Genomic DNA, 20,963 nt, shown 5'->3' with positions numbered 1-20,963 from the left:
TGTGTGCTGAGGGAACGGGTAGTCTATTTCAGGTGTTGGGCCCCCTGGCGGTCTGGGGAGGGAACTCCTATTTGATGGGCACTCCGAGAGAAAGAGGAGACACGTGGCTCAGAAGTCAGGACCAAGATGGGCCACAGGTGCCCCGAGTGCACAGGGCATTTCGGGAGCCGGCCCGTGCTGCGTGCGTGGGCGTCGGCGTCAGGCACTCAGGTTCACAGCCACCGTGCCACTTCCTGACCTGGCAAGTCACTGATACTCTCTGAGATTTCATTTCCTCCTTTCGATACAAAAGATTAATGTCAATGAGGGGGAATAAGCGAGATAGTGGCCTGGCTCCCAGCTCGGGCTTCCCGCAAGGTGTCCCGTACGATCGCTCTCTCCACACTGACATCTGTGCACAGAGAATCCTTGAGCTCCCGACAAGCTCCTGGAGAAAGGCTCCCTGGTTTGCAAGCAAGCTCATGGTGAGGGCAGAGATGGATAGGAACCTTGCTTATCCAGGGCCAGAGGGCGTGGGGATGTCCTCCAACAAGCCCCGTGGAACGAGTCACCGCCACAGCGTTTGGACAGACTCGGTGAACCTGCATGGTCTGGAGTGATGGTGCCAGTTCCAGAGAGGTTAAGCAACTTACCCAAGGGCACACAGCCTATACTCAGAGGACTAAACCTACACTGCAGCTGTCTCACCTCCCGGCCACACGGTGCCGGTTATGACATCACTGGAGGCTGAGTCCGGCCTCTCCTTTTTCAGGGCTGCAGGGTCTTCGGAGACAGTCCAGCTGTGCTCCTGGCTGCAGAGGTGGGAGGCCGAAGCCCAGAGAGGTCACAGAGCTGTGCGGAGGGTTCTGGCTGCCGGCTCAGGGCTCTCCCACTGCTGCCTCTGTGCCAGGTGTTCAGTGTTCTCACCCTTCGTGGGATGACATGGTGTCCGGTTGGGCGCGGGGCTGCAGTCAGCCTGCAGGAGGGCCAGTCCCATCTGTGCCACGTACAGCCATGGGACATAACCTCTCTGTGGCTCCGTCTGCTCTGCTCTAAAGGGAAAATAATAGTGTCTGGCTCTCGGGATTAAAGAACTGAATACATGCCAAGAAGGTCAGAATATACTGGGCACTCAGTGAGCAATCGATCACATCACCCATTCATTTATTTATCTATTGATTTATTTGTTATCATCAGCCTAGGAGACACTGTTCTCCTTCCAGACACGCAAGCAAGGACGGTGTGTTTCGCTCTGTGCTCTGGGCCGTCCCCATCGACCCTGTGAGCGTGGGACCAGTACCCCCGAGAGGGTTATCCTGCCTTCACGCAAAGAGCCGTCGACACTACAGATAGAAAGCCGTGAGGAGCACAGTCGGTGTCCTCCTCACAGACACAGAAGGGTCCTGCCACTTCTGCTGTCACCTGCATCAGGATTTCCTTACCATTTTCTTTTCAGTGATTTTCTGAAATACGTTATACCAAAAGAAACCTCTCGAACGCTACTGAAGGAGAGAGTCAGAAGGTAGCCACAAAATCATAAATACATTCCTACTGTGTCACCTTGGTCGCCCCCAGGATTGAGCTGGACATGGTAGAGACGGGCCGAGGACACAGCTCTGGGCCAAAGGGGAGCTTGCTCACTGACACCCTCTTTCAGCTGCGAAGCGACAAAAACACAGAAGCAGGGCACCACTCCCCAGCCCTGTGTGCCTGCCTCAGTAGCCTCCCTGTACTGTAGGGACTTTGGACTTTGGGAAGCGGGCTCCTGACTGCTGTCTCCCTTCCCGGTTGGTGTGACAACTCAAAGAGCAAAAGTGACTAACAAGGCTTGGCATGGACTCCATGGTGAGTAACTGTCAGGACTACTCAAAGGGAACTCTATCCACTTGTCTCGCTTTGTTATTTACCGCCAGGTCTGCCTATCACCTACAATGATGCCGCCCCTGGGGAAGCATCCCATGATGAGGGAACCTCCACCCTGGCGTGGGGGTGGACCGGCTACAGTGAGGAGCGCCCCTGGAAAGTTTAGGCAAAGAAGCCCCCGGACAAATGAGCCAGGATCCCTCCAGGAAAGGAAAACACAAGTGACGCCTCGCGGCTGAAGGCAATGTTCACCGCGCTGCGGTTACAGGAGGCGGTACCGGAAAAACGCTTCCAAAGGACCGTGGTGGGGACCGGGGCTGGCAACGCCCGGGGACGCATGGGGTCGGCCAAACGGTGGTGAGGGTCACATCCGCCTGCGCTCTCTGACACCGCTCCCCGGCTCCAGCCAAGCCAGGGACACGAGCGGGAGGCGGGGGCTGTTCTCAGGCTGCAGGAAACGGCGACCCGGAGGCCGGCGGCGCGGGGCCTGGGGCTTGGGGCGGGGAAGACCGGCGGACGCGGGAGCCGGATTCCTGCACAAGCCGCCAACACGGTGGCTGCTCCCGTCGGGCACATTGGGAAGGGGCGGCCAGGGGGCTGGGACACCGCTTACCGCACGGCACCCGGTTCCTCCGCTCCAGCCGGCACCGACGTGGAATCGTGCGCTCGGCCCCGCCTGTTGCTCACAGCCCGGCCCAGGGCGCTGCGGGCGGCACGGGCGGCGCGGGCGGCGCGGGCGCGGAGCCGCGGGGCGGGTGCAAGGCGGGGGCGGGGCCTCTGCGCCCGGGCCGCCTCCTCGGCCTATAACTGAGCCCCCGGGCTCCTCGCTCCCACACGGCCCCCACCGGACCCGTGAAGCGGCTTCGCCCCTTGCTTTGGACCTCGGGCCTCACTCCTCCTCCAGATGGACCCCAAGTGCTCCTGCCCCACTGGTAAGGGAGCCCTGCCTTTGAGCCTTAGGATGCCCCCTTCCCAGGCACAGGACGAGAAGGGAGGGCTTTGAGTTTGAGCTCAGGAGGACTCCTGTCACGGGTCCAGGGCTTTCTTGGTAGCCAGGCTCCTGAGGGCACGTCAGTCTCCCTTTGCCTCTCCGTTGACACTGAGGGCACGGAGGCTCCAGGCTGTCCTTCTTGAGGTCACCCGGCAGGTCAGGGGATTGCTAGACCGGGACCCAGCGTTTGGAGGCGGTCTCGGACCTGCCACGATTTGATGGGAGGAGGGGACGCTGCCTCTTTAGGGTTCAGGCCATGGGCCCCGGCCCCCGGCCCCAGTCGGCCTGGGCTGCGTCTGGAGCCCGGGACCTTCCCTGTGGAGTCCCATCAGGAGGGGACTTACTCTCCTTGGACCAGAAGAGAGGAGCTGGGGCTTCTCTATCCGCCCGAGTGGACACGAGCTCCCAGGGCTGGGTCCTGACAGAGGAGGAGGGCTCAGGGAGGCATTGCTGACCGTCTGCTGTGGCTCCTGCATCCCCGTCCCTGCTCACTGCTGGCCTCCTTTCCCTTCCCGGCAGGCGGCTCCTGCGGCTGCGCTGGATCCTGCACCTGCACCTGCAAAGCCTGCAGATGCGCCTCCTGCAAGAAGAGTGAGTGTGCGGGGCCTTCTCTGGGAATGCGGGGTCTGGGCTGAGTGCGAGGAGGGGGCCCAGAGCTCAGCAGGCAGGCAGGAGCAGGACAGTGACCAGACTTCCCGGCACCCTCCTCACCAGGAAGGGATTCACAGTCAGAGCTGGAATCACCTTCGGCATGACCGAGACCCAGGCGCGCACTAGAGAACAGGGAGACTGAGGCCCAGACGGGTCACCGACAAACAACCTCAGACCTGTCACTAGAACTAGTCCTCCTGCCTCCTGAGTCCCGCTTCCGACTCCTCTCAGGGACTGAAGCACTTTAGGGACAGGAACCAGTGGCCGTGCGTGGCTTCTCGGACCTGGTGCAGCCCCTCCCTGTCGAAGCAGCCCAGAGCTTCCCTATCCCGAGCGGGAGCTGCTCTGTGCGGGCTTTGCCTCCACTTTGATCCTGAGGACTTGGCTCACATCACTGGTGGTGCTGGGGGCTGGCTTTCTCCTGTCCCCAGAGGCCCTGCTCACTGTCTCTCCAAGGCGCTGTGCCCTGTCCTGGGCACAGATGGGCCGGGCAACCTGAACCTAGTGTCTGAGAGCAATTACCTCAGGACAGAGGACACCATCGTAAACTCAGGGTCTGGGCCCGAGGGCGGCTGGGGCCAGGCCTGCTGCTGGGAAGGGTGGTTCCGGACAACGCGTGGTCCGACTGCACGCTGCCCTTGCCTCCCCAGGCTGCTGCTCCTGCTGCCCCGTGGGCTGCGCCAAGTGTGCCCAGGGCTGCGCCAAGTGTGCCCAGGGCTGCGTCTGCAAAGGGGCCTCGGACAAGTGCAGCTGCTGTGCCTGATGTCGCGGAGAGCCTGCCCCGGGTGTCCACAGAGCAACCAGGACAAACCTGCATTTTACCGTTTTTCATACAACCGGACCTGACGCTACATCCCTTTTTCTATGAAATCTGTGACTTGTAATAAAAGCTGTTGACTTTATTCTGGCTCTGTCTTCCTTGGTGTGTCTTGGACAAAGAGACTCCGTGCCCATCAGGGCTGGCGTGGGGAACTGGACTGGACGTGCAGAGACCTCGGCTCTGGACCAAAGAGTACCCCCACACACACCCCACACCCCCAAAACACACACACTGAGCGTCTTAGCCGCTTAGGTTAATTTGAGCTTCCGTTTCTCAGCTCCAAAGGATACCCTCGCCAGATGACATAGGGCATTGGACACACAGAGGACACACTCCCTCTATTCCCCTTAGGAGGACGGATTGCAGAGAAAGTTGCCCATTTCTCATTTTCCTTCTCTGGGGGCCCCTGCCAAACTCAGCGCTCGGTGATGAGAGCCTAGAAAAGTACCCAGAGGGGGTGGAATCCCACACCCCTCTCGTGTGACTTCTGCACGGGGCTTGCGTCTAAAACACCCTGGAAAGACCTCTTTGTATTTTCTGCCACAGTTTTCACCCTGGTCGGGAAAACGGATCGCGAAGAAAACACGTCAAAGGACACGATATGTGACACCCAGTTTTCCCTTCAACACGTAAAACCACCTTCACACGTGGAGGAGCAATTCTGGAAACTGGACGCTCTCATATGCTGCACGTACGTTGAAAGTGTGCCCGAGTCCTGGGAACACTTCACAGATGCCCCACTGTGTGGACCACACACGCCTGGAGCAGCTCTGCCCCCTGCCTCCCCACAGGGAACCTCAGTCTTGGCTTGCCCAGGGCTACGGACAGGACACTCGCCACCCGTGACAGCTCCCTGCAGGGGCTTGGCTCTGAATCTTCGCAAGTACCTCCCTAGGTCAGGCTGACATCTTCCCTTCCCTCAAAAACCAGCCCGTGGCTCCCTGACACCCCGAAAGAAAGTGATTTGGATTTGGTGGGAATTTCCCGGCTGTTTCCCTGAGACCTGGTTTCAGAAGAAGGACTTCACGTGTTCCTCTGCAGAGTGATGGTGGTGCTGCAGTGCGTGGCGGGGGGGGGGGGGGGGGAGGCCTGGTGGGGTTTATTAGCAACAAGTGTGTGCTGAGGGAACGGGTAGTCTATTTCAGGTGTTGGGCCCCCTGGCGGTCTGGGGAGGGAACTCCTATTTGATGGGCACTCCGAGAGAAAGAGGAGACACGTGGCTCAGAAGTCAGGACCAAGATGGGCCACAGGTGCCCCGAGTGCACAGGGCATTTCGGGAGCCGGCCCGTGCTGCGTGCGTGGGCGTCGGCGTCAGGCACTCAGGTTCACAGCCACCGTGCCACTTCCTGACCTGGCAAGTCACTGATACTCTCTGAGATTTCATTTCCTCCTTTCGATACAAAAGATTAATGTCAATGAGGGGGAATAAGCGAGATAGTGGCCTGGCTCCCAGCTCGGGCTTCCCGCAAGGTGTCCCGTACGATCGCTCTCTCCACACTGACATCTGTGCACAGAGAATCCTTGAGCTCCCGACAAGCTCCTGGAGAAAGGCTCCCTGGTTTGCAAGCAAGCTCATGGTGAGGGCAGAGATGGATAGGAACCTTGCTTATCCAGGGCCAGAGGGCGTGGGGATGTCCTCCAACAAGCCCCGTGGAACGAGTCACCGCCACAGCGTTTGGACAGACTCGGTGAACCTGCATGGTCTGGAGTGATGGTGCCAGTTCCAGAGAGGTTAAGCAACTTACCCAAGGGCACACAGCCTATACTCAGAGGACTAAACCTACACTGCAGCTGTCTCACCTCCCGGCCACACGGTGCCGGTTATGACATCACTGGAGGCTGAGTCCGGCCTCTCCTTTTTCAGGGCTGCAGGGTCTTCGGAGACAGTCCAGCTGTGCTCCTGGCTGCAGAGGTGGGAGGCCGAAGCCCAGAGAGGTCACAGAGCTGTGCGGAGGGTTCTGGCTGCCGGCTCAGGGCTCTCCCACTGCTGCCTCTGTGCCAGGTGTTCAGTGTTCTCACCCTTCGTGGGATGACATGGTGTCCGGTTGGGCGCGGGGCTGCAGTCAGCCTGCAGGAGGGCCAGTCCCATCTGTGCCACGTACAGCCATGGGACATAACCTCTCTGTGGCTCCGTCTGCTCTGCTCTAAAGGGAAAATAATAGTGTCTGGCTCTCGGGATTAAAGAACTGAATACATGCCAAGAAGGTCAGAATATACTGGGCACTCAGTGAGCAATCGATCACATCACCCATTCATTTATTTATCTATTGATTTATTTGTTATCATCAGCCTAGGAGACACTGTTCTCCTTCCAGACACGCAAGCAAGGACGGTGTGTTTCGCTCTGTGCTCTGGGCCGTCCCCATCGACCCTGTGAGCGTGGGACCAGTACCCCCGAGAGGGTTATCCTGCCTTCACGCAAAGAGCCGTCGACACTACAGATAGAAAGCCGTGAGGAGCACAGTCGGTGTCCTCCTCACAGACACAGAAGGGTCCTGCCACTTCTGCTGTCACCTGCATCAGGATTTCCTTACCATTTTCTTTTCAGTGATTTTCTGAAATACGTTATACCAAAAGAAACCTCTCGAACGCTACTGAAGGAGAGAGTCAGAAGGTAGCCACAAAATCATAAATACATTCCTACTGTGTCACCTTGGTCGCCCCCAGGATTGAGCTGGACATGGTAGAGACGGGCCGAGGACACAGCTCTGGGCCAAAGGGGAGCTTGCTCACTGACACCCTCTTTCAGCTGCGAAGCGACAAAAACACAGAAGCAGGGCACCACTCCCCAGCCCTGTGTGCCTGCCTCAGTAGCCTCCCTGTACTGTAGGGACTTTGGACTTTGGGAAGCGGGCTCCTGACTGCTGTCTCCCTTCCCGGTTGGTGTGACAACTCAAAGAGCAAAAGTGACTAACAAGGCTTGGCATGGACTCCATGGTGAGTAACTGTCAGGACTACTCAAAGGGAACTCTATCCACTTGTCTCGCTTTGTTATTTACCGCCAGGTCTGCCTATCACCTACAATGATGCCGCCCCTGGGGAAGCATCCCATGATGAGGGAACCTCCACCCTGGCGTGGGGGTGGACCGGCTACAGTGAGGAGCGCCCCTGGAAAGTTTAGGCAAAGAAGCCCCCGGACAAATGAGCCAGGATCCCTCCAGGAAAGGAAAACACAAGTGACGCCTCGCGGCTGAAGGCAATGTTCACCGCGCTGCGGTTACAGGAGGCGGTACCGGAAAAACGCTTCCAAAGGACCGTGGTGGGGACCGGGGCTGGCAACGCCCGGGGACGCATGGGGTCGGCCAAACGGTGGTGAGGGTCACATCCGCCTGCGCTCTCTGACACCGCTCCCCGGCTCCAGCCAAGCCAGGGACACGAGCGGGAGGCGGGGGCTGTTCTCAGGCTGCAGGAAACGGCGACCCGGAGGCCGGCGGCGCGGGGCTTGGGGCCTGGGGCGGGGAAGACCGGCGGACGCGGGAGCCGGATTCCTGCACAAGCCGCCAACACGGTGGCTGCTCCCGTCGGGCACATTGGGAAGGGGCGGCCAGGGGCTGGGACACCGCTTACCGCACGGCACCCGGTTCCTCCGCTCCAGCCGGCACCGACGTGGAATCGTGCGCTCGGCCCCGCCTGTTGCTCACAGCCCGGCCCAGGGCGCTGCGGGCGGCACGGGCGGCGCGGGCGGCGCGGGCGCGGAGCCGCGGGGCGGGTGCAAGGCGGGGGCGGGGCCTCTGCGCCCGGGCCGCCTCCTCGGCCTATAACTGAGCCCCCGGGCTCCTCGCTCCCACACGGCCCCCACCGGACCCGTGAAGCGGCTTCGCCCCTTGCTTTGGACCTCGGGCCTCACTCCTCCTCCAGATGGACCCCAAGTGCTCCTGCCCCACTGGTAAGGGAGCCCTGCCTTTGAGCCTTAGGATGCCCCCTTCCCAGGCACAGGACGAGAAGGGAGGGCTTTGAGTTTGAGCTCAGGAGGACTCCTGTCACGGGTCCAGGGCTTTCTTGGTAGCCAGGCTCCTGAGGGCACGTCAGTCTCCCTTTGCCTCTCCGTTGACACTGAGGGCACGGAGGCTCCAGGCTGTCCTTCTTGAGGTCACCCGGCAGGTCAGGGGATTGCTAGACCGGGACCCAGCGTTTGGAGGCGGTCTCGGACCTGCCACGATTTGATGGGAGGAGGGGACGCTGCCTCTTTAGGGTTCAGGCCATGGGCCCCGGCCCCCGGCCCCAGTCGGCCTGGGCTGCGTCTGGAGCCCGGGACCTTCCCTGTGGAGTCCCATCAGGAGGGGACTTACTCTCCTTGGACCAGAAGAGAGGAGCTGGGGCTTCTCTATCCGCCCGAGTGGACACGAGCTCCCAGGGCTGGGTCCTGACAGAGGAGGAGGGCTCAGGGAGGCATTGCTGACCGTCTGCTGTGGCTCCTGCATCCCCGTCCCTGCTCACTGCTGGCCTCCTTTCCCTTCCCGGCAGGCGGCTCCTGCGGCTGCGCTGGATCCTGCACCTGCACCTGCAAAGCCTGCAGATGCGCCTCCTGCAAGAAGAGTGAGTGTGCGGGGCCTTCTCTGGGAATGCGGGGTCTGGGCTGAGTGCGAGGAGGGGGCCCAGAGCTCAGCAGGCAGGCAGGAGCAGGACAGTGACCAGACTTCCCGGCACCCTCCTCACCAGGAAGGGATTCACAGTCAGAGCTGGAATCACCTTCGGCATGACCGAGACCCAGGCGCGCACTAGAGAACAGGGAGACTGAGGCCCAGACGGGTCACCGACAAACAACCTCAGACCTGTCACTAGAACTAGTCCTCCTGCCTCCTGAGTCCCGCTTCCGACTCCTCTCAGGGACTGAAGCACTTTAGGGACAGGAACCAGTGGCCGTGCGTGGCTTCTCGGACCTGGTGCAGCCCCTCCCTGTCGAAGCAGCCCAGAGCTTCCCTATCCCGAGCGGGAGCTGCTCTGTGCGGGCTTTGCCTCCACTTTGATCCTGAGGACTTGGCTCACATCACTGGTGGTGCTGGGGGCTGGCTTTCTCCTGTCCCCAGAGGCCCTGCTCACTGTCTCTCCAAGGCGCTGTGCCCTGTCCTGGGCACAGATGGGCCGGGCAACCTGAACCTAGTGTCTGAGAGCAATTACCTCAGGACAGAGGACACCATCGTAAACTCAGGGTCTGGGCCCGAGGGCGGCTGGGGCCAGGCCTGCTGCTGGGAAGGGTGGTTCCGGACAACGCGTGGTCCGACTGCACGCTGCCCTTGCCTCCCCAGGCTGCTGCTCCTGCTGCCCCGTGGGCTGCGCCAAGTGTGCCCAGGGCTGCGCCAAGTGTGCCCAGGGCTGCGTCTGCAAAGGGGCCTCGGACAAGTGCAGCTGCTGTGCCTGATGTCGCGGAGAGCCTGCCCCGGGTGTCCACAGAGCAACCAGGACAAACCTGCATTTTACCGTTTTTCATACAACCGGACCTGACGCTACATCCCTTTTTCTATGAAATCTGTGACTTGTAATAAAAGCTGTTGACTTTATTCTGGCTCTGTCTTCCTTGGTGTGTCTTGGACAAAGAGACTCCGTGCCCATCAGGGCTGGCGTGGGGAACTGGACTGGACGTGCAGAGACCTCGGCTCTGGACCAAAGAGTACCCCCACACACACCCCACACCCCCAAAACACACACACTGAGCGTCTTAGCCGCTTAGGTTAATTTGAGCTTCCGTTTCTCAGCTCCAAAGGATACCCTCGCCAGATGACATAGGGCATTGGACACACAGAGGACACACTCCCTCTATTCCCCTTAGGAGGACGGATTGCAGAGAAAGTTGCCCATTTCTCATTTTCCTTCTCTGGGGGCCCCTGCCAAACTCAGCGCTCGGTGATGAGAGCCTAGAAAAGTACCCAGAGGGGGTGGAATCCCACACCCCTCTCGTGTGACTTCTGCACGGGGCTTGCGTCTAAAACACCCTGGAAAGACCTCTTTGTATTTTCTGCCACAGTTTTCACCCTGGTCGGGAAAACGGATCGCGAAGAAAACACGTCAAAGGACACGATATGTGACACCCAGTTTTCCCTTCAACACGTAAAACCACCTTCACACGTGGAGGAGCAATTCTGGAAACTGGACGCTCTCATATGCTGCACGTACGTTGAAAGTGTGCCCGAGTCCTGGGAACACTTCACAGATGCCCCACTGTGTGGACCACACACGCCTGGAGCAGCTCTGCCCCCTGCCTCCCCACAGGGAACCTCAGTCTTGGCTTGCCCAGGGCTACGGACAGGACACTCGCCACCCGTGACAGCTCCCTGCAGGGGCTTGGCTCTGAATCTTCGCAAGTACCTCCCTAGGTCAGGCTGACATCTTCCCTTCCCTCAAAAACCAGCCCGTGGCTCCCTGACACCCCGAAAGAAAGTGATTTGGATTTGGTGGGAATTTCCCGGCTGTTTCCCTGAGACCTGGTTTCAGAAGAAGGACTTCACGTGTTCCTCTGCAGAGTGATGGTGGTGCTGCAGTGCGTGGCGGGGGGTGGGGTGGGGGGGGGGCCTGGTGGGGTTTATTAGCAACAAGTGTGTGCTGAGGGAACGGGTAGTCTATTTCAGGTGTTGGGCCCCCTGGCGGTCTGGGGAGGGAACTCCTATTTGATGGGCACTCCGAGAGAAAGAGGAGACACGTGGCTCAGAAGTCAGGACCAAGATGGGCCACAGGTGCCCCGAGTGCACAGGGCATTTCGGGAGCCGGCCCGTGCTGCGTGCGTGGGCGTCGGCGTCAGGCACTCAGGTTCACAGCCACCGTGCCACTTCCTGACCTGGCAAGTCACTGATACTCTCTGAGATTTCATTTCCTCCTTTCGATACAAAAGATTAATGTCAATGAGGGGGAATAAGCGAGATAGTGGCCTGGCTCCCAGCTCGGGCTTCCCGCAAGGTGTCCCGTACGATCGCTCTCTCCACACTGACATCTGTGCACAGAGAATCCTTGAGCTCCCGACAAGCTCCTGGAGAAAGGCTCCCTGGTTTGCAAGCAAGCTCATGGTGAGGGCAGAGATGGATAGGAACCTTGCTTATCCAGGGCCAGAGGGCGTGGGGATGTCCTCCAACAAGCCCCGTGGAACGAGTCACCGCCACAGCGTTTGGACAGACTCGGTGAACCTGCATGGTCTGGAGTGATGGTGCCAGTTCCAGAGAGGTTAAGCAACTTACCCAAGGGCACACAGCCTATACTCAGAGGACTAAACCTACACTGCAGCTGTCTCACCTCCCGGCCACACGGTGCCGGTTATGACATCACTGGAGGCTGAGTCCGGCCTCTCCTTTTTCAGGGCTGCAGGGTCTTCGGAGACAGTCCAGCTGTGCTCCTGGCTGCAGAGGTGGGAGGCCGAAGCCCAGAGAGGTCACAGAGCTGTGCGGAGGGTTCTGGCTGCCGGCTCAGGGCTCTCCCACTGCTGCCTCTGTGCCAGGTGTTCAGTGTTCTCACCCTTCGTGGGATGACACGGTGTCCGGTTGGGCGCGGGGCTGCAGTCAGCCTGCAGGAGGGCCAGTCCCATCTGTGCCACGTACAGCCATGGGACATAACCTCTCTGTGGCTCCGTCTGCTCTGCTCTAAAGGGAAAATAATAGTGTCTGGCTCTCGGGATTAAAGAACTGAATACATGCCAAGAAGGTCAGAATATACTGGGCACTCAGTGAGCAATCGATCACATCACCCATTCATTTATTTATCTATTGATTTATTTGTTATCATCAGCCTAGGAGACACTGTTCTCCTTCCAGACACGCAAGCAAGGACGGTGTGTTTCGCTCTGTGCTCTGGGCCGTCCCCATCGACCCTGTGAGCGTGGGACCAGTACCCCCGAGAGGGTTATCCTGCCTTCACGCAAAGAGCCGTCGACACTACAGATAGAAAGTCGTGAGGAGCACAGTCGGTGTCCTCCTCACAGACACAGAAGGGTCCTGCCACTTCTGCTGTCACCTGCATCAGGATTTCCTTACCATTTTCTTTTCAGTGATTTTCTGAAATACGTTATACCAAAAGAAACCTCTCGAACGCTACTGAAGGAGAGAGTCAGAAGGTAGCCACAAAATCATAAATACATTCCTACTGTGTCACCTTGGTCGCCCCCAGGATTGAGCTGGACATGGTAGAGACGGGCCGAGGACACAGCTCTGGGCCAAAGGGGAGCTTGCTCACTGACTCCCTCTTTCAGCTGCGAAGCGACAAAAACACAGAAGCAGGGCACCACTCCCCAGCCCTGTGTGCCTGCCTCAGTAGCCTCCCTGTACTGTAGGGACTTTGGACTTTGGGAAGCGGGCTCCTGACTGCTGTCTCCCTTCCCGGTTGGTGTGACAACTCAAAGAGCAAAAGTGACTAACAAGGCTTGGCATGGACTCCATGGTGAGTAACTGTCAGGACTACTCAAAGGGAACTCTATCCACTTGTCTCGCTTTGTTATTTACCGCCAGGTCTGCCTATCACCTACAATGATGCCGCCCCTGGGGAAGCATCCCATGATGAGGGAACCTCCACCCTGGCGTGGGGGTGGACCGGCTACAGTGAGGAGCGCCCCTGGAAAGTTTAGGCAAAGAAGCCCCCGGACAAATGAGCCAGGATCCCTCCAGGAAAGGAAAACACAAGTGACGCCTCGCGGCTGAAGGCAATGTTCACCGCGCTGCGGTTACAGGAGGCGGTACCGGAAAAACGCTTCCAAAGGACCGTGGTGGGGACCGGGGCTGGCAACGCCCGGGGACGCATGGGGTCGGCCAAACGGTGGTGAGGGTCACATCCGCCTGCGCTCTCTGACACCGCTCCCCGGCTCCAGCCAAGCCAGGGACACGAGCGGGAGGCGGGGGCTGTTCTCAGGCTGCAGGAAACGGCGACCCGGAGGCCGGCGGCGCGGGGCCTGGGGTTTGGGGCCTGGGGCGGGGAAGACCGGCGGACGCGGGAGCCGGATTCCTGCACAAGCCGCCAACACGGTGGCTGCTCCCGTCGGGCACATTGGGAAGGGGCGGCCAGGGGGCTGGGACACCGCTTACCGCACGGCACCCGGTTCCTCCGCTCCAGCCGGCACCGACGTGGAATCGTGCGCTCGGCCCCGCCTGTTGCTCACAGCCCGGCCCAGGGCGCTGCGGGCGGCACGGGCGGCGCGGGCGGCGCGGGCGGCGCGGGCGCGGAGCCGCGGGGCGGGTGCAAGGCGGGGGCGGGGCCTCTGCGCCCGGGCCGCCTCCTCGGCCTATAACTGAGCCCCCGGGCTCCTCGCTCCCACACGGCCCCCACCGGACCCGTGAAGCGGCTTCGCCCCTTGCTTTGGACCTCGGGCCTCACTCCTCCTCCAGATGGACCCCAAGTGCTCCTGCCCCACTGGTAAGGGAGCCCTGCCTTTGAGCCTTAGGATGCCCCCTTCCCAGGCACAGGACGAGAAGGGAGGGCTTTGAGTTTGAGCTCAGGAGGACTCCTGTCACGGGTCCAGGGCTTTCTTGGTAGCCAGGCTCCTGAGGGCACGTCAGTCTCCCTTTGCCTCTCCGTTGACACTGAGGGCACGGAGGCTCCAGGCTGTCCTTCTTGAGGTCACCCGGCAGGTCAGGGGATTGCTAGACCGGGACCCAGCGTTTGGAGGCGGTCTCGGACCTGCCACGATTTGATGGGAGGAGGGGACGCTGCCTCTTTAGGGTTCAGGCCATGGGCCCCGGCCCCCGGCCCCAGTCGGCCTGGGCTGCGTCTGGAGCCCGGGACCTTCCCTGTGGAGTCCCATCAGGAGGGGACTTACTCTCCTTGGACCAGAAGAGAGGAGCTGGGGCTTCTCTATCCGCCCGAGTGGACACGAGCTCCCAGGGCTGGGTCCTGACAGAGGAGGAGGGCTCAGGGAGGCATTGCTGACCGTCTGCTGTGGCTCCTGCATCCCCGTCCCTGCTCACTGCTGGCCTCCTTTCCCTTCCCGGCAGGCGGCTCCTGCGGCTGCACTGGATCCTGCACCTGCACCTGCAAAGCCTGCAGATGCGCCTCCTGCAAGAAGAGTGAGTGTGCGGGGCCTTCTCTGGGAATGCGGGGTCTGGGCTGAGTGCGAGGAGGGGGCCCAGAGCTCAGCAGGCAGGCAGGAGCAGGACAGTGACCAGACTTCCCGGCACCCCCCTCACCAGGAAGGGATTCACAGTCAGAGCTGGAATCACCTTCGGCATGACCGAGACCCAGGCGCGCACTAGAGAACAGGGAGACTGAGGCCCAGACGGGTCACCGACAAACAACCTCAGACCTGTCACTAGAACTAGTCCTCCTGCCTCCTGAGTCCCGCTTCCGACTCCTCTCAGGGACTGAAGCACTTTAGGGACAGGAACCAGTGGCCGTGCGTGGCTTCTCGGACCTGGTGCAGCCCCTCCCTGTCGAAGCAGCCCAGAGCTTCCCTATCCCGAGCGGGAGCTGCTCTGTGCGGGCTTTGCCTCCACTTTGATCCTGAGGACTTGGCTCACATCACTGGTGGTGCTGGGGGCTGGCTTTCTCCTGTCCCCAGAGGCCCTGCTCACTGTCTCTCCAAGGCGCTGTGCCCTGTCCTGGGCACAGATGGGCCGGGCAACCTGAACCTAGTGTCTGAGAGCAATTACCTCAGGACAGAGGACACCATCGTAAACTCAGGGTCTGGGCCCGAGGGCGGCTGGGGCCAGGCCTGCTGCTGGGAAGGGTGGTTCCGGACAACGCGTGGTCCGACTGCACGCTGCCCTTGCCTCCCCAGGCTGCTGCTCCTGCTGCCCCGTGGGCTGCGCCAAGTGTGCCCAGGGCTGCGCCAAGTGTGCCCAGGGCTGCGTCTGCAAAGGGGCCTCGGACAAGTGCAGCTGCTGTGCCTGATGTCGCGGAGAGCCTGCCCCGGGTGTCCACAGAGCAACCAGGACAAACCTGCATTTTACCGTTTTTCATACAACCGGACCTGACGCTACATTCCTTTTTCTATGAAATCTGTGACTTGTAATAAAAGCTGTTGACTTTATTCTGGCTCTGTCTTCCTTGGTGTGTCTTGGACAAAGAGACTCCGTGCCCATCAGGGCTGGCGTGGGGAACTGGACTGGACGTGCAGAGACCTCGGCTCTGGACCAAAGAGTACCCCCACACACACCCCACACCCCCAAAACACACACACTGAGCGTCTTAGCCGCTTAGGTTAATTTGAGCTTCCGTTTCTCAGCTCCAAAGGATACCCTCGCCAGATGACATAGGGCATTGGACACACAGAGGACACACTCCCTCTATTCCCCTTAGGAGGACGGATTGCAGAGAAAGTTGCCCATTTCTCATTTTCCTTCTCTGGGGGCCCCTGCCAAACTCAGCGCTCGGTGATGAGAGCCTAGAAAAGTACCCAGAGGGGGTGGAATCCCACACCCCTCTCGTGTGACTTCTGCACGGGGCTTGCGTCTAAAACACCCTGGAAAGACCTCTTTGTATTTTCTGCCACAGTTTTCACCCTGGTCGGGAAAACGGATCGCGAAGAAAACACGTCAAAGGACACGATATGTGACACCCAGTTTTCCCTTCAACACGTAAAACCACCTTCACACGTGGAGGAGCAATTCTGGAAACTGGACGCTCTCATATGCTGCACGTACGTTGAAAGTGTGCCCGAGTCCTGGGAACACTTCACAGATGCCCCACTGTGTGGACCACACACGCCTGGAGCAGCTCTGCCCCCTGCCTCCCCACAGGGAACCTCAGTCTTGGCTTGCCCAGGGCTACGGACAGGACACTCGCCACCCGTGACAGCTCCCTGCAGGGGCTTGGCTCTGAATCTTCGCAAGTACCTCCCTAGGTCAGGCTGACATCTTCCCTTCCCTCAAAAACCAGCCCGTGGCTCCCTGACACCCCGAAAGAAAGTGATTTGGATTTGGTGGGAATTTCCCGGCTGTTTCCCTGAGACCTGGTTTCAGAAGAAGGACTTCACGTGTTCCTCTGCAGAGTGATGGTGGTGCTGCAGTGCGTGGCGGGGGGGGGGGGGAGGCCTGGTGGGGTTTATTAGCAACAAGTGTGTGCTGAGGGAACGGGTAGTCTATTTCAGGTGTTGGGCCCCCTGGCGGTCTGGGGAGGGAACTCCTATTTGATGGGCACTCCGAGAGAAAGAGGAGACACGTGGCTCAGAAGTCAGGACCAAGATGGGCCACAGGTGCCCCGAGTGCACAGGGCATTTCGGGAGCCGGCCCGTGCTGCGTGCGTGGGCGTCGGCGTCAGGCACTCAGGTTCACAGCCACCGTGCCACTTCCTGACCTGGCAAGTCAATGAGGGGGAATAAGCGAGATAGTGGCCTGGCTCCCAGCTCGGGCTTCCCGCAAGGTGTCCCGTACGATCGCTCTCTCCACACTGACATCTGTGCACAGAGAATCCTTGAGCTCCCGACAAGCTCCTGGAGAAAGGCTCCCTGGTTTGCAAGCAAGCTCATGGTGAGGGCAGAGATGGATAGGAACCTTGCTTATCCAGGGCCAGAGGGCGTGGGGATGTCCTCCAACAAGCCCCGTGGAACGAGTCACCGCCACAGCGTTTGGACAGACTCGGTGAACCTGCATGGTCTGGAGTGATGGTGCCAGTTCCAGAGAGGTTAAGCAACTTACCCAAGGGCACACAGCCTATACTCAGAGGACTAAACCTACACTGCAGCTGTCTCACCTCCCGGCCACACGGTGCCGGTTATGACATCACTGGAGGCTGAGTCCGGCCTCTCCTTTTTCAGGGCTGCAGGGTCTTCGGAGACAGTCCAGCTGTGCTCCTGGCTGCAGAGGTGGGAGGCCGAAGCCCAGAGAGGTCACAGAGCTGTGCGGAGGGTTCTGGCTGCCGGCTCAGGGCTCTCCCACTGCTGCCTCTGTGCCAGGTGTTCAGTGTTCTCACCCTTCGTGGGATGACATGGTGTCCGGTTGGGCGCGGGGCTGCAGTCAGCCTGCAGGAGGGCCAGTCCCATCTGTGCCACGTACAGCCATGGGACATAACCTCTCTGTGGCTCCGTCTGCTCTGCTCTAAAGGGAAAATAATAGTGTCTGGCTCTCGGGATTAAAGAACTGAATACATGCCAAGAAGGTCAGAATATACTGGGCACTCAGTGAGCAATCGATCACATCACCCATTCATTTATTTATCTATTGATTTATTTGTTATCATCAGCCTAGGAGACACTGTTCTCCTTCCAGACACGCAAGCAAGGACGGTGTGTTTCGCTCTGTGCTCTGGGCCGTCCCCATCGACCCTGTGAGCGTGGGACCAGTACCCCCGAGAGGGTTATCCTGCCTTCACGCAAAGAGCCGTCGACACTACAGATAGAAAGCCGTGAGGAGCACAGTCGGTGTCCTCCTCACAGACACAGAAGGGTCCTGCCACTTCTGCTGTCACCTGCATCAGGATTTCCTTACCATTTTCTTTTCAGTGATTTTCTGAAATACGTTATACCAAAAGAAACCTCTCGAACGCTACTGAAGGAGAGAGTCAGAAGGTAGCCACAAAATCATAAATACATTCCTACTGTGTCACCTTGGTCGCCCCCAGGATTGAGCTGGACATGGTAGAGACGGGCCGAGGACACAGCTCTGGGCCAAAGGGGAGCTTGCTCACTGACACCCTCTTTCAGCTGCGAAGCGACAAAAACACAGAAGCAGGGCACCACTCCCCAGCCCTGTGTGCCTGCCTCAGTAGCCTCCCTGTACTGTAGGGACTTTGGACTTTGGGAAGCGGGCTCCTGACTGCTGTCTCCCTTCCCGGTTGGTGTGACAACTCAAAGAGCAAAAGTGACTAACAAGGCTTGGCATGGACTCCATGGTGAGTAACTGTCAGGACTACTCAAAGGGAACTCTATCCACTTGTCTCGCTTTGTTATTTACCGCCAGGTCTGCCTATCACCTACAATGATGCCGCCCCTGGGGAAGCATCCCATGATGAGGGAACCTCCACCCTGGCGTGGGGGTGGACCGGCTACAGTGAGGAGCGCCCCTGGAAAGTTTAGGCAAAGAAGCCCCCGGACAAATGAGCCAGGATCCCTCCAGGAAAGGAAAACACAAGTGACGCCTCGCGGCTGAAGGCAATGTTCACCGCGCTGCGGTTACAGGAGGCGGTACCGGAAAAACGCTTCCAAAGGACCGTGGTGGGGACCGGGGCTGGCAACGCCCGGGGACGCATGGGGTCGGCCAAACGGTGGTGAGGGTCACATCCGCCTGCGCTCTCTGACACCGCTCCCCGGCTCCAGCCAAGCCAGGGACACGAGCGGGAGGCGGGGGCTGTTCTCAGGCTGCAGGAAACGGCGACCCGGAGGCCGGCGGCGCGGGGCCTGGGGCCTGGGGCGGGGAAGACCGGCGGACGCGGGAGCCGGATTCCTGCACAAGCCGCCAACACGGTGGCTGCTCCCGTCGGGCACATTGGGAAGGGGCGGCCAGGGGGCTGGGACACCGCTTACCGCACGGCACCCGGTTCCTCCGCTCCAGCCGGCACCGACGTGGAATCGTGCGCTCGGCCCCGCCTGTTGCTCACAGCCCGGCCCAGGGCGCTGCGGGCGGCACGGGCGGCGCGGGCGGCGCGGGCGCGGAGCCGCGGGGCGGGTGCAAGGCGGGGGCGGGGCCTCTGCGCCCGGGCCGCCTCCTCGGCCTATAACTGAGCCCCCGGGCTCCTCGCTCCCACACGGCCCCCACCGGACCCGTGAAGCGGCTTCGCCCCTTGCTTTGGACCTCGGGCCTCACTCCTCCTCCAGATGGACCCCAAGTGCTCCTGCCCCACTGGTAAGGGAGCCCTGCCTTTGAGCCTTAGGATGCCCCCTTCCCAGGCACAGGACGAGAAGGGAGGGCTTTGAGTTTGAGCTCAGGAGGACTCCTGTCACGGGTCCAGGGCTTTCTTGGTAGCCAGGCTCCTGAGGGCACGTCAGTCTCCCTTTGCCTCTCCGTTGACACTGAGGGCACGGAGGCTCCAGGCTGTCCTTCTTGAGGTCACCCGGCAGGTCAGGGGATTGCTAGACCGGGACCCAGCGTTTGGAGGCGGTCTCGGACCTGCCACGATTTGATGGGAGGAGGGGACGCTGCCTCTTTAGGGTTCAGGCCATGGGCCCCGGCCCCCGGCCCCAGTCGGCCTGGGCTGCGTCTGGAGCCCGGGACCTTCCCTGTGGAGTCCCATCAGGAGGGGACTTACTCTCCTTGGACCAGAAGAGAGGAGCTGGGGCTTCTCTATCCGCCCGAGTGGACACGAGCTCCCAGGGCTGGGTCCTGACAGAGGAGGAGGGCTCAGGGAGGCATTGCTGACCGTCTGCTGTGGCTCCTGCATCCCCGTCCCTGCTCACTGCTGGCCTCCTTTCCCTTCCCGGCAGGCGGCTCCTGCGGCTGCACTGGATCCTGCACCTGCACCTGCAAAGCCTGCAGATGCGCCTCCTGCAAGAAGAGTGAGTGTGCGGGGCCTTCTCTGGGAATGCGGGGTCTGGGCTGAGTGCGAGGAGGGGGCCCAGAGCTCAGCAGGCAGGCAGGAGCAGGACAGGGACCAGACTTCCCGGCACCCCCCTCACCAGGAAGGGATTCACAGTCAGAGCTGGAATCACCTTCGGCATGACCGAGACCCAGGCGCGCACTAGAGAACAGGGAGACTGAGGCCCAGACGGGTCACCGACAAACAACCTCAGACCTGTCACTAGAACTAGTCCTCCTGCCTCCTGAGTCCCGCTTCCGACTCCTCTCAGGGACTGAAGCACTTTAGGGACAGGAACCAGTGGCCGTGCGTGGCTTCTCGGACCTGGTGCAGCCCCTCCCTGTCGAAGCAGCCCAGAGCTTCCCTATCCCGAGCGGGAGCTGCTCTGTGCGGGCTTTGCCTCCACTTTGATCCTGAGGACTTGGCTCACATCACTGGTGGTGCTGGGGGCTGGCTTTCTCCTGTCCCCAGAGGCCCTGCTCACTGTCTCTCCAAGGCGCTGTGCCCTGTCCTGGGCACAGATGGGCCGGGCAACCTGAACCTAGTGTCTGAGAGCAATTACCTCAGGACAGAGGACACCATCGTAAACTCAGGGTCTGGGCCCGAGGGCGGCTGGGGCCAGGCCTGCTGCTGGGAAGGGTGGTTCCGGACAACGCGTGGTCCGACTGCACGCTGCCCTTGCCTCCCCAGGCTGCTGCTCCTGCTGCCCCGTGGGCTGCGCCAAGTGTGCCCAGGGCTGCGCCAAGTGTGCCCAGGGCTGCGTCTGCAAAGGGGCCTCGGACAAGTGCAGCTGCTGTGCCTGATGTCGCGGAGAGCCTGCCCCGGGTGTCCACAGAGCAACCAGGACAAACCTGCATTTTACCGTTTTTCATACAACCGGACCTGACGCTACATTCCTTTTTCTATGAAATCTGTGACTTGTAATAAAAGCTGTTGACTTTATTCTGGCTCTGTCTTCCTTGGTGTGTCTTGGACAAAGAGACTCCGTGCCCATCAGGGCTGGCGTGGGGAACTGGACTGGACGTGCAGAGACCTCGGCTCTGGACCAAAGAGTACCCCCACACACACCCCACACCCCCAAAACACACACACTGAGCGTCTTAGCCGCTTAGGTTAATTTGAGCTTCCGTTTCTCAGCTCCAAAGGATACCCTCGCCAGATGACATAGGGCATTGGACACACAGAGGACACACTCCCTCTATTCCCCTTAGGAGGACGGATTGCAGAGAAAGTTGCCCATTTCTCATTTTCCTTCTCTGGGGGCCCCTGCCAAACTCAGCGCTCGGTGATGAGAGCCTAGAAAAGTAC

At 60.2% G+C, this 20,963-nt stretch overlaps 4 protein-coding genes across 4 annotated transcripts; all 4 read left to right on the top strand.

The window, feature by feature from the left end:
• Window positions 1-2,746: 2,746 nt before the first annotated feature.
• Window positions 2,747-4,247, top strand: LOC132593954 (metallothionein-1E-like). The gene is made up of 3 exons (XM_060289078.1): window positions 2,747-2,774; window positions 3,353-3,424; window positions 4,135-4,247. The coding sequence occupies exons 1-3, from the start codon at window positions 2,747-2,749 to the stop codon at window positions 4,245-4,247; spliced, it is 213 nt and encodes a 70-aa protein (XP_060145061.1).
• A 3,915-nt stretch (window positions 4,248-8,162) lies between these two features.
• LOC132593953 (metallothionein-1E-like) lies at window positions 8,163-9,663 on the top strand. Its single transcript, XM_060289077.1, has 3 exons — window positions 8,163-8,190; window positions 8,769-8,840; window positions 9,551-9,663. The coding sequence occupies exons 1-3, from the start codon at window positions 8,163-8,165 to the stop codon at window positions 9,661-9,663; spliced, it is 213 nt and encodes a 70-aa protein (XP_060145060.1).
• A 3,934-nt stretch (window positions 9,664-13,597) lies between these two features.
• LOC132593971 (metallothionein-1E-like) lies at window positions 13,598-15,098 on the top strand. Its single transcript, XM_060289265.1, has 3 exons — window positions 13,598-13,625; window positions 14,204-14,275; window positions 14,986-15,098. Exons 1-3 carry the CDS (start codon window positions 13,598-13,600, stop codon window positions 15,096-15,098), a joined length of 213 nt encoding a protein of 70 aa, XP_060145248.1.
• Window positions 15,099-18,957: 3,859 nt separating this feature from the next.
• On the top strand, window positions 18,958-20,458 carry LOC132593970 (metallothionein-1E-like). The gene is made up of 3 exons (XM_060289264.1): window positions 18,958-18,985; window positions 19,564-19,635; window positions 20,346-20,458. The coding sequence occupies exons 1-3, from the start codon at window positions 18,958-18,960 to the stop codon at window positions 20,456-20,458; spliced, it is 213 nt and encodes a 70-aa protein (XP_060145247.1).
• Window positions 20,459-20,963: the final 505 nt, after the last annotated feature.

The sequence above is a fragment of the Globicephala melas genome, chromosome 19 (genome assembly GCF_963455315.2).
Source record: "Globicephala melas chromosome 19, mGloMel1.2, whole genome shotgun sequence".
In the NCBI taxonomy this organism is placed as follows: domain Eukaryota; kingdom Metazoa; phylum Chordata; class Mammalia; order Artiodactyla; family Delphinidae; genus Globicephala; species Globicephala melas.
Note: the sequence above shows the minus strand (reverse complement) of the source record. Positions and strands in the feature narration are given on the sequence as shown.

Bases quoted from the DNA above. Each gene is read 5' to 3' on its own strand.
- LOC132593954 (XM_060289078.1), top strand. From the start codon at position 2,747: ATGGACCCCAAGTGCTCCTGCCCCACTG. The intron at 2,775-3,352 runs GTAAGGGAGCCC...CCTTCCCGGCAG, and splicing joins CAAGTGCTCCTGCCCCACTG to GCGGCTCCTGCGGCTGCGCT. The intron at 3,425-4,134 runs GTGAGTGTGCGG...TTGCCTCCCCAG, and splicing joins ATGCGCCTCCTGCAAGAAGA to GCTGCTGCTCCTGCTGCCCC.
- LOC132593953 (XM_060289077.1), top strand. From the start codon at position 8,163: ATGGACCCCAAGTGCTCCTGCCCCACTG. The intron at 8,191-8,768 runs GTAAGGGAGCCC...CCTTCCCGGCAG, and splicing joins CAAGTGCTCCTGCCCCACTG to GCGGCTCCTGCGGCTGCGCT. The intron at 8,841-9,550 runs GTGAGTGTGCGG...TTGCCTCCCCAG, and splicing joins ATGCGCCTCCTGCAAGAAGA to GCTGCTGCTCCTGCTGCCCC.
- LOC132593971 (XM_060289265.1), top strand. From the start codon at position 13,598: ATGGACCCCAAGTGCTCCTGCCCCACTG. The intron at 13,626-14,203 runs GTAAGGGAGCCC...CCTTCCCGGCAG, and splicing joins CAAGTGCTCCTGCCCCACTG to GCGGCTCCTGCGGCTGCACT. The intron at 14,276-14,985 runs GTGAGTGTGCGG...TTGCCTCCCCAG, and splicing joins ATGCGCCTCCTGCAAGAAGA to GCTGCTGCTCCTGCTGCCCC.
- LOC132593970 (XM_060289264.1), top strand. From the start codon at position 18,958: ATGGACCCCAAGTGCTCCTGCCCCACTG. The intron at 18,986-19,563 runs GTAAGGGAGCCC...CCTTCCCGGCAG, and splicing joins CAAGTGCTCCTGCCCCACTG to GCGGCTCCTGCGGCTGCACT. The intron at 19,636-20,345 runs GTGAGTGTGCGG...TTGCCTCCCCAG, and splicing joins ATGCGCCTCCTGCAAGAAGA to GCTGCTGCTCCTGCTGCCCC.